This window comes from Sebastes fasciatus, chromosome 24 (assembly GCF_043250625.1).
Source record: "Sebastes fasciatus isolate fSebFas1 chromosome 24, fSebFas1.pri, whole genome shotgun sequence".
Lineage (NCBI taxonomy): Eukaryota > Metazoa > Chordata > Actinopteri > Perciformes > Sebastidae > Sebastes > Sebastes fasciatus.
Window position 1 is genome coordinate 17939075 of NC_133818.1, and position 18130 is coordinate 17957204.

At 42.2% G+C, this 18130-nt stretch overlaps 1 protein-coding gene across 1 annotated transcript; it reads right to left on the minus strand.

Moving 5' to 3' along the window:
• On the minus strand, positions 1–18130 carry LOC141762581 (histone-arginine methyltransferase CARM1-like). Its single transcript, XM_074626485.1, has 15 exons — positions 18029–18130; positions 15380–15560; positions 15114–15239; positions 14797–15014; positions 14559–14663; positions 12753–12863; positions 10507–10684; positions 9416–9506; positions 6680–6761; positions 6147–6232; positions 4555–4644; positions 3479–3616; positions 3272–3361; positions 964–1047; positions 1–187 (listed from the first exon to the last, which is right to left on the minus strand). The coding sequence occupies exons 1-14, from the start codon at positions 18128–18130 to the stop codon at positions 1032–1034; spliced, it is 1614 nt and encodes a 537-aa protein (XP_074482586.1). The 3' UTR covers positions 1–187; positions 964–1031.

Consider the following 18130-nt stretch of genomic DNA (forward strand, 5'->3'; position numbering starts at 1 on the left):
ACAGGTATATTCAGGCAGACAGCATAAAGAAAATAACAGGTTTTTAAACATTAAAGCATGTAAACATGTTCTAGTAGAAACACAAAATACAAATATGAACCTGAAAATGAGCATGATATGGGACCTTTAAAGAACAACAAGTTGTGCTGAGTGGAGCTGTGACATCTGATGATTCCTTATGAGGTTCCTGAGATGAAAGAGACAGATGGTAAAAATAATAATAATCTTATGATATTTAACATTTTATGGAAGCTGGATTTTAATAGTAGTAAAATAAAAAATAAAAAAACTAATTGGATTTCTTTGTGCAAGATGCAGAGAATAGCTAAATGATCACAGATACAGCATCCACAGTGAAAATAGAATCAATCACATAACACACCATCCACACCTACGGGCCATTAGAGTCTTTATTCATCAATTAAAGATAAAGTAATTGCTCTGCCTCTGTCTGCATTATTATTATTATTATTATTATTATTATTAGTCTACAGCACGGGTGTCAAACATAGGGGGCCAGAACTGGCCCGACAAAGGGTCCCATCCGGCCGACTGGATGACTTTGCACAGTGTAAAAATTGCAGAGAAGTATGAGATTTTCATTTTTTAAGCTTCACTTTTGAGATACTTTGTCAAAATTTGAATAAAAAAAAAAATCTAAATTTTGACGTAATAAGTCATAGTTATTGATAATGAGTCAAATCTCTGACGTTTTAAGTCAGAATAATGACCTTTCAGATATTTTGTCACATTTAGGACTTTCTATAGGAGTTAAGTACAGATTTAGAAGTTAAAAAAGTCAAAATTTTGACATAGTAAGCCACCCCTGTTCTACAGTATTGGCGGCTCGCTGCTGCCCTCTTGTGGATCCTTCAGGAAGCTCTTATCTGCCTGCAGTATGGAAGATGTGCATGTTTTGATCACTCATTATTGTGCATGTGGGTTATGTTTACTAAGGTTTACCTCAGTTCTCCTGGAGGAGAGAGGCCTTCCTCCCTGGACCTCCATGTTCGCCTACGGTCCGGAGGTCTCTACCAAGTCGCCAACCTGCACACAGTCACAGTTTCACCATTTCACCTGTCATTGAAAGATTTCTTTTTATTTTATTGTACTTATTGCCCGACTGATCTGTACCACGTAAGAGTATTAGGGCCACATTGAGGGAAAAAAAATCTGAGATTTCAAGAATAAAGTCATAATATTACGAGAATTAAGTCATAATTTTACAAGAAAAAAAGTCGTATTATTACGAGAATAAAGTCAGAACTTTATGAGAAAAAAGTCGTAATATTACGAGAATAAAGTCATAACTTTACGAGAAAAAAAGTCGGAATATTACGAGAATAAAGTCAGAACTTTATGAGAAAAAAGTCATAATGTTACGAGAATAAAGTCATAACTTTACGAGAAAAAAAGTCGGAATATTACGAGAATAAAGTCAGAACTTTATGAGAAAAAAGTCATAATGTTACGAGAATAAAGTCATAACTTTACGAGAAAAAAAATCATAATATTACAAGAATAAAGTCATAACTTTACGAGAAAAAAAGTCGTAATATTACGAGAATAAAGTTGTAATTTTACGAGAAAAAAGTTGTATTATTACGAGAATAAAGTCATAACTTTACGAGAAAAAAAGTCGTAATATTACGAGAATAAAGTCATAAGTTTTACGTGTTATTTTAGAGGGGAAATAGTGTGAAAATGAGGAACGTGGAGCAGCTTGTGAAGTTCTACTTTAGTATAGTTTTTACAAATAACCAAATATTTCATCTTTTGGCTCATCAGCAGCACATTATCATCAGTATCAGGACCTGGAAGAGATTGTGAAAGAAACTGAGTTGTCCTCTCGCCCGTTTTGTTGGTTGCTGGTAATATGTTTTCCTAATATTACGACTTTTTTTCTCGTAGAGTAACGACTTTATTCTCATAATATTATGACTTTATTCTCAATTTTTTTTCCTCAATGTGGCCCTAATACTCCGTCGTAGATCTGAGTCCATAGGATCAGGTCAGACTTATTTAAACCTCCTTTATGAAAGAGACTTTACTGAAAATAAGACTTAATCAGGCTTTATGAAGCACCTTAATGGAAGCCCTGAGATGCACAACCTGTGTTTACAGGTGGGAAAAATAAGTTCTGACAAGATCATTTTTCTAAGTAACTGTGAAAAGATTTTGGCAGGTGAATTGTTTTTTTGTTTGTTTGTTGTTGTAATACTCATTTCAGCCACAAGAGGCTGAAGTGTATGGAGGACAGAACCTGCCAAAAATAATTAATTGATAAAATGTGACATAAATTGATATTTCTTTTTTAATTTGCTTCTTTATTTATTTGTTTGTCTTTGTATTAATTCACTTATTTATTTCTTTACTCTTCTGTATCATTTTCCTTTTTATTTATTTATTTCTTTCTATTAATTTATTTTTAAATTTATTTTATATTTATTTTTAAATGCATTTATTTATTTCTGCACAATTTTTCCTTTGCATTTCACCCCTTATTTATTTCCCCAAACTTATTTATTTCTGTATTCTTTTCTTTTTACATTTCTTTATGTATTTCTGCCTCATTACGCAAATGAGGGGGCCGTCACTCAACATGTGTCATCATGGGGTCAGAGCGCATACTAGATCGACTATATGCTAGCCAGCTAGCTGCACTCCATCGTCCTGCTGCTGCTGCCTCGTACCGGTACCGGTGTGCAGATCAACTCTTGAAGCTGAACGGTTTCGCGGACCCACCGTCAGTCTCCTTCCTGAGGTTTAGCTCGTTCAGAGTGGGAACCTCAAGGCCGATACCGCCGGGAAACGCGCCGCGCCTCTCTGCTCACCTGACGGAGACTCTGCTCGAGCCCGGATCGGTGGCACACGCCGGTTCGCTGGGCATCGCTCTGCACGGCAGCGAGTCCTACGATGGAGGGAACGGGCTCAGCGGCGTGTCCCATTTGAGGTTCCCACTCTGAACGAGCTCAACTTCGGGGAGGAGACTGGATGTGAGTTTCACCTGTTTTAACAAATGAAAAAACAAATTTAGAAAAATGATCTTGGCAAAACTTTCCCCAGCTGATAACACCTGAGAGAAAACAATACAGACGAGCCTCTCAGGGCCTCCATACAGCTCTCTGGTATTAAAGGTATAATCCAAAGGAAATCAAAGGGCTCAGTTCAATATAAAGCAGATTGCCCTGCATATTATACAGTATGTCACTGTGAAAATAATAGCATCTGGTTCTATTGTTCAATGTATGAGAAAGGAAAAAGGAGTAACCGGTAGAAAGGGTTCTTGAGGTCCAGGACGTTGCCAGATCTGAAGCCTGATTGCTCGACTGTGGCGGTGATGTGGATGTCATAGCTCTGCCTGTGAATGTGGAAAATGTTCATGATTTATTTCTTACACTCACAAGTTATAGACAGAAAACAAGCTTTCTGATTGATCTTGTCCCAGTCAAGGATTTCAGAGGAGACACAGTTGTACCTGTTGTTAGCGGCCAGCAGGACAGTCCCAGACAGAGTTTGTCCCAGCTTGGCGAAGAGCGGCGTCTGAAGCAAACATCTGACCTGATACCAGCGGGTCAGAGGCTCCGTGGGAGCTGTGGAGAGCCACACCGTTGACCTGCAGAGGCAGACAGAGACATTACAGCGTTCTCACACCGACTCCAAGTGAGATACATCAATTAATACCCCACTGGTGAATTTTGAAGCCTTTATGTGTGTTAAAGGTCCCATATCGTGCTCATTTTCAGGTTCATATTTGTATTTTGTGTTTCTACTAGAACATGTTTACATGCTTTAATGTTTAAAAACCTGTTATTTTCCTCATGCTGTCTGCCTGAATATGTCTGTATTCACTCTCTGTCTGAAATGCTCCGTTTTAGTGCATTTTAATTGAATTGCAACGGAATTGCGTTGCTAGGCAACAGCTTGGGTCCATGTACTTCCTGTCAGCTGATGTCATTCACATCTACTGCAACAGGAAACAAACTGGGACACATTTAGAATATTTACGTTTAAAACTGTGGAATGGTATAAATATTGTAGATTTGTGTAGATCACAAATGGACAGGCTTGTTTCAAAAGCTCAGTTTCTGAATACGGGGCTGTGTGTATTTCCCTGTGGATTAAGCGTTTCGATACTTTCACAGTATTTATATAGGACTTAAACCTGCTTTATAATATAAAAGCCATGAAAATGTCACTTTCTACAATATGGGACCTTTAAAAAAGGCGGTTTCTAACAATTGGCTGAGTGAGACTGCTAAACGTCATCACGCTGACTCATCCTCCTTTACAGCCTCGTTGAGTATATGTATTGTATATAGTATAACGTTGCATTCACACTTAAAAAATCATAAAGTGGTGTTTATTAATGGAGATTATCTTGATGAACAAAACGTGTAAATATCATAAACATGTGTTTGCCACAGAGCTTATTTTCTGGAACAATCCCATTGGCTGTTAGTGGAGGGAACCAGGGCGATGATCACTTCCTGATTGGCCTACAGAAATCCCTGCAGCGCTATATATGTCAAACTGTTTCAGGCTATTTCTTACTTGGATCCCAGATAGGCCACGTCGAACCAGAAGGCGAGTCCATGGACCAGACCAGACTGCAGCAGTGTGAACACAAAGGGTATCTCCATTCTGGAGGAACACAAACACAAGTTGGATCCTTAGTCTCGGGAAAGTTTTCTGCATTTTGTTGAATTATTTCCAACATGTATGTAAGCATTTAAATCACTGGTTGCATCAGTAAGACCAATCATTTCATACATTCTTTGTTTTTCTTTGCGGTGTCTTTTTACACCAGGGATCGTCGAGCTACATCCTCCAATCTTTGGTGTTCTGACTTCAAATACTGTAACGGCAGTAAGGCCATGTCCTTTTCTCTCCATGTGCTGCTGATTAATTCCTATTTATAGTGGTATAGGTTCCTAGTACAAGGATCTAAAGGTGCTTTGACATCACAGGCCCCGATCCGAGTACCCTTGTCCCCAAAGTCCAATTCGTTTGATAAGTGTGAACGCTCCACGGTTCGTCGATCCATACCCGGGTCCATTTGAAAAGGTGGTGTGGAGTATGGTTCATGTGGACTCGGGTACGGTTCGCATCAGGTGTGAAAGCCAACCGTACCAAAACACGGAATTGGACCGCTATTTAACGTGAGTTACGTTAGCAGTCAGCGAGTAGTTTTGAAAGGGCAGGCTGTTTTCAACGCCGATGGTCTCCCCCAAAATCTGTATAAAACTGATCTCAACATAAACGCAAGTGTACTCGGGTACGGACCAACTTTACTAATGTGAAGGCTGAATGGAGAGGGGGGAGCAATCGTTCTCGGGCACGATACGGATCAATCGTACCTAATGTAAAAACGCCCTTAAAGCTCCCTTCAACAACAACAACAAACAGGAAGTGTAGAAGTCAACTTTACTTTAACCCATAATGCATTTAGTTTTGGATTATGATGGTGGTGATTGGCTTTTTTTTTAGACCTTATATCTGCATTATAGTGTTTATTAAATGTTTATATAGCCTACTGCTTGTACAGTAAATGCACTCCTTAAAGGTCCCATATTATAAAAAAGTGTGATTTTCATGTTTTTTTATTATAAAGCAGACTTAGTAAGTGCTATATAAATACTGTGAAAGTATCGAAACACTCAATCCACAGGGAAAATTCACACAGCCTGTATTCAGAAACTCTGCATTTGAAACAAGCTGTCAGGACTTCTGTCCATTTCTGATGTTACAAATATACAATATTTACGCCCTTTACACAGATTTAAACGTAAACATTCTAAATGTGTCCCAGTTTATTCCTGGTTGCAGTGTATGTGAATGTCATCAGCTGACAGGAAGTACACATGGACCCAAACTGTTGCCTAGCAACGCAATTCTGTTGCAATTTCGTTGCAATTCTGTCGAAATGCGCTAAAACGGAGCGTTTCAGACAGAGTATATTCAGGCCGACAGTATGAGGAAAATAAAGGTTTTTTTGAACGTTACAGCATGTAAACATGTTCTAGTAGAAACACAAAATACAAGTATGATCCTGAAAATGAGCACGATATGGGACCTTTAAAGTACAGTTCTACCAGTGAAGCCTCAGTAATCAGCCTCGATGATGATGATGTTGATGATCTAACCTGTGTAAATCTTCTTCTTTAGCCTCCATGAAGTTGATGCGGTGCTTGACAGACCTGGCCATCAGGATCTGCACCTCAAATGTGTCCTGAAGAAGAAAAATAAATATATTAAAAATAGAATCTATGTATAATCTATAATTGTTTATTTTGGGCATTTTTTCTTCAGGGCAGATAAAGCCACAGGTCACGTATGTTGGAGAAGAGCTGGAATAATTGACCTGATAGAACTGATATTATTTTGTGTAACTAATATTGAATAGGGTTTTTGATCCCTGAGTAACAGCTGACAGGCAGCAGTGTTCTATGGCTTCCAATCACCAGTATGCGTCTTTCTGCAATCAGCCAATCAGCACTTGTGACTGCAACCAAATCCAACAGAGTGTTCTGGAAGTATTTGAGATGCCCTTTGCATTATTTTACACACATATGTTGTGTCTTTACAAACGTTGAGATCTCCACTAGAATATGAAATCATTAATGCAGGTTATTGTTCTGACACATACTTGTAGTGAATGGAGTTATGGTCCACGTACCACTATGGGCTGCCTGTAAAACTCATCTACTGCAGCACCGTGAAGAGCACTCAGGTTAACGCCGTGGAATCCTCTCTGCTGCCTGCAGAGAGAAAAGTGAACAGTGAAGTCATGTTTCCGTTATTCCACTAATTATGACATCATTCTGTTGTTCTTTGTTGTTCTTGTGGATACTGTTGCGTGCTGGGTGGATTTATTGAGGGAGGAAGTACCGAGTTGCCTCTTGTGCACAATTAACCAATCCTAAATCCCGCCCCCGCACCCTTAGTTACTGTTGCTAGGTCAGACAAGCTTGACAAAAAGAAACATGGCGACGCCGGCTGCTGCGGTGTGTACTAAACCGACAGCCGTCAGCAAGGACTACAGTCTGCGATGGAAGGATATATTCACGATGGGAGGCTAGTAGGGGTGTAACCATACGTTTTTACGATACGATACGATTTCTAGCGGACCGTCTGTTCTCCGTCTGGATACCTGAGGCTGATGCTGCGTGCACATACATATCATGCCGGGGAAAGGAAAGTCATTTTCTCTGAATGAAACAACGACAGTGCACGAGGAAAGCTCCTGTGGGTGAAGCGTTTTGCTAACATTAGCTACCTTAAGATGTGACTATAGCCTGTAATGTGTGTAATGTGACTTCCATAGTAATGTTACCTTTGAACAGACGTAGCACATTTAAGTAGAACAGGAAAGGTGTCCGAGGTTCTGACGGGAATGCTCGACTCTTATTGGAGCACAGAGCGAAAAAGGGGCGGGACCTAGGAAGGGGTCAATTGTGATATATCTTTTTATTGTAATGAAATCCTTTGATTTTGGGGCTCCTGCCTGAAATGAACTATGAAACAAGAAATTAGTCAAATATTTCATGATAGTTTCATATCAGAGGTAGAACTGTGAAGGGCATGTACTATTGGATTAAAAGGCGTAACGCCTCAGAACCTTATAGCGCACAGCTGTTGTTAGTAGACCTATAAAGTCTTTCTCACAGTGTCACTGCTAAAATATTATCAGTTTATAGTTAACCTTCATTCCTCAAGGCTGACTGAGCCTGACGTTCACATCTCTATGTGCAGCTGTGAAGGTATCAGTTATAGGGGTTGCATGTCTATCCCATCTGATAAACTTGTTTATGTTGGCTGCATCACTATAACCAGGTGTAGCACCTGCCTGTAATACTGATATACACTTTTACGCAGATGACACCATCTTGTGTTGTTAATCGGGTCCAGTAACAAATGAGTGAACTCTGCAAAATACTGTAAACATGAGTTTACGTTTTCCCAAAAACAGGAACAATCCTCTTTATTGTTGTCCCTATTTCAACAAAAATATTATTATCTTGAGAAGATTAGAACTTGTTTTTCTTATTTTAGAGACCGGTTTGTGATGCGTTCCTATGTTGATAGATTATGACAACATCCTGTATACCTGAAGATTCATAAATGGTCGTCCATTAAACATACATCTTTGTGATTTGTATGCTGCGGTTGGATGGTTAGCTTGCTAACTGCACACATCTGTCTGATCTTTACTTCTAAGGTCATTGTGTGAATATTGGTTTGTTCTGAGCTCTCAGCAGCTCTTTTTCCTGAACCCCAAAGTCAAACTGAAATAATGCCGCTGCTATCTATGTCGACGATTTCATACTAATATAACAGGAAAGTGATGATTTTTCTGTCATTTTCTGAGTCAATATTGCCATGTAGATGTCCTCAGGCATGGACTCTTATGAAGTATGTCAGGTTTGGGACAGATTGGACCATGTACAACAGTTTGTCTTTCAATGGCGAATCATGTAAATTCGAAGTCGATCAGGTTAAATCTGTAGGAGGAGTTAGTTAAAGTATAGTGCCTGGAAATGGCAAAAAAAGCCCTAAAGTTTTTTGTACATCTCAACATACCTGCCAAATTTCATACTTCTAGGTGAAACCACAATGAGGGGCTCAATTTAAGCGATATTTTAGGGCGCGCTATCCGAGCAAGAGGCCCAGAAAATATCTAAATTTTCACCAGTCCTGATACATGTGCCAAATTTTGGTCAGTTTCTGAGCACTTTTAGCCCCTCAAAAATGTGATTCATTTGCGTAAATAATAATAATAAACAAAGCAATTTCGATAGGGCCTCGCCGACCCCTGGTCAGTGCTCGGCCTCTAATAAAATAAAATATTATATAGTTGGGCAGAAAGGTTTTTGGAATCCTCCTGAAACTTATCTCAGCTGTTTTTTACCTCGTCTAAAAAAAACATCGTCCCACTGGCAGCTCAAAATAAAACATTCACTTTCACTACATATTAATTGTACATTTATTAAAAAATGTGTGGTTGTCAGTCTGAAAATAAGTCTATTTTAATAAACAAGGAGCCAGTGACAGTATACTTTTTATAATATGTATTGTCCCTTCTATGTTTGACCAATTATTTTACTGGGTTACTAAATTTAACTCTAATGTCCCGTCATGGACCAAATCCTCTTCAAAACATTGAATTCCCTGACAGGAAATGTTAAATATATTAACTTTTAGTAGGAAATACAACTTATCGGCCTAGAAAAGCTCATATCAGTCTGTATGAGTCAGGACTGGACTGAACCCGAGCGTTTTACACTCAACAGGAAACATGGCTGACTGAGGTCAAGCTCCAGGAACACACAGAGCCTGTGTGTTTGAGTCCTCATGCATGGATTTATGCCTGTGCATGCTTGTGTGTGTGTGTGTGTATGTGTGTGTGTGAGACCAGAAACTAGCTCGTGCGTAGTGTTCGAAGTAGAGCTGCTCGTCACTGAAGGGAGCCAGATGAATATCACCATAGGAGGGAAACATCAGACCTGGAGAGAGACAGACAGAGACAGACACAGAGACAGAGACAAAGACAGAGAGAGACAGTAAACATGAGAGATAGACATAAAGTCAGAGACATAAGCGGACATTTAGGCTGACAAGGTAAATGGCAGGACTAATCCCTTGGGGGGGGGGGATGAGCTGTCCCATGTCTCGAAAGGTAAGTCCCAAGTCAATACCAACATGTCCCATGTCTCGAAAGGTAAGTCCCAAGTCAATACCAACATGTCCCAAGTCAATACCAACATGTCCCATGTCTCGAAAAGGTAAGTCCCAAGTCAATACCAACATGTCCCAAGTCAATACCAACATGTCCCATGTCTCGAAAAGGTAAGTCCCAAGTCAATACCAACATGTCCCAAGTCAATACCAACATGTCCGATGTCTCGAAAGGTAGGTCCCAGGTCAATACCAACATGTCCCAAGTCAATACCAACATGTCCAATGTCTAGAAAGGTAAGTCTCAAGCCAATACCAACATGTCCCAAGTCAATACCAACATGTCCCATGTCTAGAAAGGTAAGCCCCAAGTCAATACCAACATGTCTAAAGTCAAGAAAGGTAAGTCCCAAGTCAATACCAACATGTCCCAAGTCTAGAAAGGTAAGTCCCAAGTCAATACCAACATGTCCCATGTCTAGAAAGGTAAGTCCCAAGTCAATACCAACATGTCTCATGTCTCGAAAGGTAAGTCCCAAGTCAATACCAACATGTCTCATGTCTCGAAAGGTAAGTCCCAAGTCAATACCAACATGTTGCCTGATTGGCTAATATTCCAAAATAAAAGAGAAGAATAAAACAATAAAATAAATTTCAGGGAAGATTTTGGAGGAGCTGGTATGAAGTAAATAATTATATGTAGTGATGGAATACCTTACATCAGCACTAACATATCAAATATCAGAGATTTGTCCTGGTTTGAGTTTTATTTACTGCATTATCAACACATTTTCTGAGGTCCTCCTCTGATGTTCTCTCTACTCCTACCATTGGGTTTGAGCCATTTTTTGGCACGCAAGAAGCTCTCCATGAGTCTCCCGTTAAGCAGCATGTATCCCATCGGCTCAGAGACGATGACGTCGACCATGTCAGGACAGCTGACCTCCTCCACCTCCCCTTCCAGGACCCTGATCCGCTCAGACAGACCGTTACTCTGGACCAGGATCTGCACAGGAGACACAAACACGTGCTGCATTAGATCATTAGATCATTTTCAGTTGCTGTTATTTGTGCCAAACACAAGAATGCATTTTTAAAGGGTAGTTTGGATTCACCAAGACCAGAAACTACCTTCTGAGAGGTAAAATGACTGTTTTAGTCAATGGAGTCTGGTGGCTTTAAAGAGAGCACAGATAACGGCTTCAGTTCCACGTCACAAAGGGCTGTCTGACGGCGAGGCAAAGCGGTAAAAATATTCCAAATATAATGTACACTTAAACTGATATAGATGTTTTTAGGTGTCTAAAATGTGGAGGTCCTTTATGATCGAAACATGGCATGACCGTCTGATTCAAAGCTCAAATCATCAGTTGTATGACAGGTTGTAAACGCTCTTTCTGATGAACATCTATGTTTGAGTTGAGTCAAAGAAGAAGATGCACCACTGCTCCTTCTGTTGGTGCTGCTGCTGCTATAGAGTTCTTTCAATGATATCCTCAATGGTAACAAACACTGATAATGTAGCACTCCTGTTCGTTTATACTGGGGCCACCGATTGTAATGATTTAAACTATACATTTCTTCTTCCTCTTGACCTTTGTCAAGAGTATGATGAGTATTGACGAAGGTCCAGGTCAGGCGTCAGCAACCTTTACTATCAAAAGAGCCATTTTAGGCAACAAAAAAAAAAGCATTGTGATGAAGGTAACACAGTTTATAGTCTAAGTATATATTATATACTGTATATAGTATATACTGTAAGTCTAATGCCCAAGTGCAAATGTACTACGGAGTATTAGGGCCACATTGAGGGAAAAAACATCTGAGATTTACAGAATAAAGTCGTAATATTACGCGAATAAAGTCATAACTTAATGAGAAAAAAAGTCGTAATATTACGAGAATAAAGTCATAACTTTACGAGAAAAAAAGTCGTAATATTGCGAGAATAAAGTCATATTATTATAAGAAAAAAGTCGTAACATTACTATACAAAAGTCATAACTTTACGAGAAAAAAGTCGTAACATTACTAGACAAGAGTCATAACTTTATGAGAAAATAAAGTCGTAATATTACGAGAATAAAGTCATAACTTTACGAGATAAAAAGTCGTAATATTACGAGAATAAAGTCATAACTTTATGAGAAAAAAAGTCTTAATATTACGAGAATAAAGGCATAACTTTACGAGAAAAAAAGAAAGTAACATGTAAAATTATTACTTTATAATATTATGACTTTATTCTCTAAATCGCAGATTTATTTTTTTCTTCAATGTTGCCCTAATACTCCGTCGTACCGTCGAACCATAGACCTACAACAATAATAAATAGAAATGAAAATGTAAACAAAGAACAATTATTCATTTCCATTTTGAAGAATCCACAGGGAGCCACTGGAGAGGAGCTACAGAGACGCAGGTTGCTGACCTCTGGACTAGAGGGATGGAAACATATGATGCTCCTGAGCAGGATCTTCTTTTCTCAAGACTCAGTCGATACGTTCCAACGCAGCTGAATCTGGGATAGTTGGTCTGTTGTTTTTAATGGGACTGTTTCTGCAGAAAGACTGTCCAATAAAAACTGGGGACAGTTCTGTTGATTATCCAGAATAACAGATTTTGGAACTGCTTTTGGAAAAAGACAAATATAACTAGAAGTATCAAATCTATAATACACCATCTCTTTGGACTTCCTTGTGATGAGCTGCTGTGGAGCAGGTAAACCTGACTCCATGCTTTAAGAGAAGCCAGATATAATCCCCAGATATCGGTGTGTAACCCAGCATCTCTCTGCAGCCCCTATCCTTCTGAACTCTGGGCCAGATGTTGCCGCAACCCATTAACTCCCCAGAATGCCACGCTCTGCATGTGATGTATGTACTCCGTGTGTGTGAGCGTGCTATCTAGTGCGTTGCTGTGGTTTCTCTTTAGGCTCTATCTAGGCCAACACACACAGAACATTACTCTCCAAACTCTTAGGTTGGTTCCAGAGACTCACTCTTTTCTGCAGAGAATAGGAGCAGTTTGAAAGAATCAGAGCTCACACATCCTAAAGACAGAGATGGACTGACCTGTGTAAACTTGGCCATAGGGCTGGACTCAACAGCATACACTCTGCTGGCTCCTGCCTGGACTGCAAAGAAAGACAGAATACCAGAACCGCAACACACATCCAGAACCACCTACAGAGACAGGAAGAGAAAGGGAGAGCTTGTTAGTCTGGGTCGTGACTACATGGTAACCCACAAATTGCAAAAACTTGCAAAAACTCTAGCGAGACTCGCTGCCTGACAGCCTATCCTTACCTTAACCATTCAATGCCGAACCTGAACCATGTTGCAGGAGTTACCATTTAGACACGACCGTCAGGCTGGTGTGAGCTTCTAATGACAATTAGAAACTTTTTAAATACATACATACACTCCTAGATTATATTATAATATCCTTAACTCCCAAACGTTCAGCTCACAGTTGACTTTTATATATGATCTTTATATCAAATGTGTGCCTTCTTTTCTTTTTTAAAGGTCCCATATCGTGCTCATTTTCAGGTTCATGCTTGTATTTTGGGTTTCTACTAGAACATGTTTACATGCTTTAATGTAAAAAAAAAGTCATTATTTTCCTCATACTGTCTGCTTGAATAAACCTGTATTTACCTTCTGTCTGAAACACTCCGTTTTAGTGCATTCTCCGTATATTGAGCATTTTGATAGTTTCACAGAATTTATAAAGCGCTTAAATGGGATAAGTGGTTGCAGATGATGATGATGGACAACATTGTTATATATCCAACAGGACAAGAAACACAAGCATTCATACAATCAGATGAAAACATGTTTCTACTTCAATGTAGATCATCTGTCCTTAAACAAAGCACTTTGATTTGTCTTGCAGTAGAAGCGTTTATTTGCTAATAACACAAGCTTCCTCTCTGGTTCCAATTTAACTGAAGTGTTTTTTCTCATTTTAATGGCAAAACTATAATAATATCTACCAATAAGTTGGTGGTTTGATCTATCTTATATCTATATCTATAGTATGCTGAACCCCAAATGACTCCCAATGTGTGCAGGGATAAAAGAAAGTAGCTTTGGACCACAGACTGTATGTAAGAAGTGGACGTAGTCACCGTGACATCACCACCCCCTGTTTTGAAGCCTTGAGTCTGGCATTTTTGGCTGTCGCCATCTTTTTTTTTTTTTTTTTGGAACCAGAAGTGGCCGCATTTGGACGAGAGGGTGGAGCTGGTGAAGAGCGAGGCCAAACAAACACAACGAACGCTAAGTTAGCAGCTAATGTTAGCTAGCTTGGTTATCAAGGTGCATCCGTAATTCACGTTAACTGTGATATTAATTGGGATGCTAATTTTGGTTCACGAAAAACAGGCTTGTTTGTAATACCGGAAAAAATTAACAGCTGACTCCTAGATTGTCTTTTAGTACAACCGAACGCTGAACAACGCTGTGGTAGCAACGTCGTGGTAGCGAGGCCGTGGTAATGACGCTGTGGTAGCGAGGTCATGGTAGCAACGGCGTGGTAGCGGCGCCATGGTAGCAACGCTGTGGTAGGCGAGGCTGTGGTAGCGATGCCGTGGTAGCGAGGTCGTGGTAGCGACGCCGTGGTAGCGAGGTCGTGGTTGCGACGCCGTGGTAGCGAGGCCGTGGTAGCGACGCCGTGGTAAGCGAGGCCGTGGTAGCGATGCCGTGGTAGCGAGGTTGTGGTAGCGACGCCGTGGTAGCGAGGTCGTGGTTGCGACGCCGTGGTAGCGAGGCCGTGGAAGCAACGCTGTGGTAGAACAAGGGAAACAAACGGGCCGTAGCATTCCTATATGTGAACTGATGGAAATAGATGTGTGTCGAGGGGAGCTTTGTCACCTTGTCTCTGAAGTCACTCTCGTTGAATAAAATGGCTCTCTGGTAGGTGGCGATCCTCAGGTAGTCCTGGAGCAGGCTCTGCTGCTGGGACAGACAGCTGTGGAACTACACACACAAACACAGAGACCATAGAAATAACAGGGCTGAATTTAGAAGATGGTCCTAGTTCCTCTTTAAGTTCTTTTTCAGGCATTTCTCTTCATCCCTGCACCTGTGAAGTCAGACTTATTGACTGTACCTGGAAGCCCTGTATAGGACCAGTTTCAGTCCTCGTTTCAAAGACAGCGGGACGTCTGCTAACAGGAGTCTGGCCACTCTCTGCATCCTTGTTTCCTCTCTCTGCATCCTTGTTTCCTCTCTCTGCCTCCTTGTTTCCTCTCTCATCTCCCTCTGTACAACCGGTCCTCGTCTCTCCATCATCCCCTCTCTTCAGTAACTGCTGGAAGTTCTTCATATCTGGAGAGTCAGAGAGAGGACAGGATGCTAAGATAACACTAAGCTAACCCCAGCATGATGATGAGCAGTATGAACTTTAAGTTCTTATACTGGACCAACCAGTTGGAGTTTTGAACTGCAGCAGAAGACTCAGCTTGCCGACGGTGACTAGGAAGGACTGTCCTCCGACCTGGCAGCAGTCCATCTCCGTGGAAACAGTGAAGTTGAAGACTGGGGCTCTGTTGGCTGAAAACATCTGGGATTAAATGACACAGGCTCAGACACCCTGAATGGGCTTCAGCTTGTTTCTGTGTGTGTGTGTGTGTTTGAGTGTGTGTGTGTGTGTGTGTGTGTGTGTGTGTGTGTGTGTGTGTGTGCGTGCTCACCATCGTGCACAGTGAGCTGCTGAGTCTCCAGTCCCGTGGTGAGGAGCACAGTGAGCTCCTGCTCTGCTCCCTGTCTGCACACACTGACCTGCTGCTCCCTGCTCACCTCCTGCTGCACTTGCTGCTCCCTGCTCACCTCCTGCTGGACCTGCTGCTCCCTGCTCACCTGCTCCTGGACCTCCTTCAGAGCACAACACACTGATCACATCACTGCACACCAGATCAGACCAGACTACACCACATCAGACCAGACTACACCACATCAGACCAGACTACACCGGATCAGACCAGACTACACCACATCAGACCAGACTACACCGGATCAGACCAGACTACACCGGATCAGACCAGACTACACCAGATCAGACCAGACTACACCAGATCAGACCAGACTACAGCAGATCAGACCAGACTACAGCAGATCAGACCAGACTACAGCAGATCAGACCCGACTACACCAGATCAGACCAGACTATAGCAGATCAGACCAGACTACAGCAGATCAGACCAGACTACAGCAGATCAGACCAGACTACACCAGATCAGACCAGACTAAACCGGATCAGACCAGACTACACCAGATCAGACTACACCAGATCAGATCAGACTACACCAGATCAGACCAGACTACACCAGATCAGACCAGACTACACCCGATCTGACTACACCAGATCAGACCAGACTACAGCAGATCAGATGTTATGAAAGTATTAACCCTGCAGACCATCTGAATGAGGAGGAAGCCTGAGGTATGATACTGAGGTAGGAGACTGTGATAGGCTGATGGTACGTGTCCATCGGGGTGCGAGGGGAGGCGCTGTTTCCCAGCATTGGACGCTTGGTGAGCTGCCACTAGACACAACACACTCGGCAACTGATTGGACGAACGCTTTCCCTCCGTGGGCTGCTGCTCCCAGCTTTCAAACCAGAAACAACATGGCGGCTTGTTTTGAAACTTACTCTTGATTACTTACTTAATTACTTAATTAGAAACTCTTAATTCATGAAAATAGTTAACACCGAGATGTGTTTCTGAGAACATTTGAAGAGAGAAATAAGCCATGCAGTTGATCTGTCTTTATTTTGGATCAACAATGTTTATTTTAAAAGATTCTCGGGAGTTTCGAGAGGTGGCAAGTCGCGTCGGATTTGCATAAAGTAGACTAGTCAAGTCTACCTCGGGGTCCTGTTTGTGAGTGAGGGGACAATGGAACGTGAGATTGGCCGGAGAATCGGATCAGCGGAGGGGGGGGGGGGGGCGGTATTGCATTCGCTTTACCGCACTGTTGTGACGAAAAGAAAGCAGAGCTGGAAGGCAAAGCTCTCGATCTACCGGTCAGTCTTCGTTCCTACTCTCACCTATGGTCATGAGGGCTGGGTCAGGACCCAGAGCTCTCGATCTACCGGTCAGTCTCCGTTCCTACTCTCACCTATGGTCATGAGGGCTGGGTCATGACCCAAAGAACTAGATCTACCGGTCAGTCTTCGTTCCTACTCTCACCTATGGTCATGAGGGCTGGGTCATGACCCAAAGAACTAGATCTACCGGTCAGTCTTCGTACCTACTCTCACCTATGGTCATGAGGACTGGGTCATGACCCAAAGCTCTCGATCTACCGGTCAGTCTCCGTTCCTACTCTCACCTATGGTCATGAGGGCTGGGTCATGACCCAAAGAACTAGATCTACCAGTCAGTCTTCGTTCCTACTCTCACCTATGGTCATGAGGACTGGGTCATGACCCAAAGAACTAGATCTACCGGTCAGTCTTCGTTCCTACTCTCACTTATGGTCATGAGGGCTGGGTCATGACCCAAAGAACGAGATCTACCGGTCAGTCTTCGTTCCTACTCTCACCTATGGTCATGAGGGCTGGGTCATGACCCAAAGAACTAGATCGCGGGTACAAGTGGCCAAAATGGGTTTCCTCAGGAGGGTGTCTGGCGTCTCCCTTAGAGATAGGGTGAGAAGCTCAGTCATCAGTGAGGGACTCGGAGTAGAGCCGCTATTCCTTTGCGTTGAAAGGAGCCAGCTGAGGTGGTTCGGGCATCTGGTAAGGATGCCCCCTGGGCGCCTCCCTAGGGAGGTGTTCCAGGCACGTCCAGCTGGGAGGAGACCACGGGGAAGACCCAAGACTAGGTGGAGAGATTATATCTCCACACTGGCCTGGGAACACCTCGGGATCCCCCAGTCAGAGCTGGTTAATGTGGCCCGGGAAAGGGAAGTTTGGGGTCCCCTGCTGGAGCTGTTGCCCCCACGACCCGACCCCGGATAAGCGGTTGAAGATGAGTCAGTGAGACTAGATCTCAACTTTATGCAAATGAGGAACGGCCGTCGTGATGCTCCGTCTCTCGGATTGCGCCGCCGCGCTACCAGAATGCATTGCACGGCTGCTTACATAGACAATGAATGGAAAGCGTGGAAAGGACTGTGGACATGTACCTTCAGACACCTGTCAGTCAAGCAAATCAACACGCTCAGACACGCCTCATTTTAAGCCTAAATATGATTAAACAACACTTTTACAAATCAGCACCAAATCAAACAATGGTGAAAGTAACTGGAATGGGTGCAATGGAAGTGTAAACCAGGTTTAGCTTCAGATCACAGCAGTATATATGAGTGCGCCCTGTGCAGCCTCCACTGTTACCTCCTCATGCGTCTCCATATGCTCCTCCTCAGGCCTCACCTCCTCCTGCAGAGTGAAGACCCGGACAGAGAAAGCCACTGACTCCTCGCTCCTCTCCTCCAT

Excerpts from the sequence above, each read along its gene's own strand:
- LOC141762581 (XM_074626485.1), bottom strand. The coding sequence starts at position 18,130 with ATGGAGGAGAGGAGCGAGGAGTCAGTGGCTTTCTCTGTCCGGGTCTTC. Across the intron at positions 9,507-10,506 it reads AAAATGGCTCAAACCCAATG|GTCTGATGTTTCCCTCCTAT; the intron begins GTAGGAGTAGAG and ends GTCTCTCTCCAG. Across the intron at positions 3,362-3,478 it reads CTGCTGGCCGCTAACAACAG|GCAGAGCTATGACATCCACA; the intron begins GTACAACTGTGT and ends CCACATTCACAG.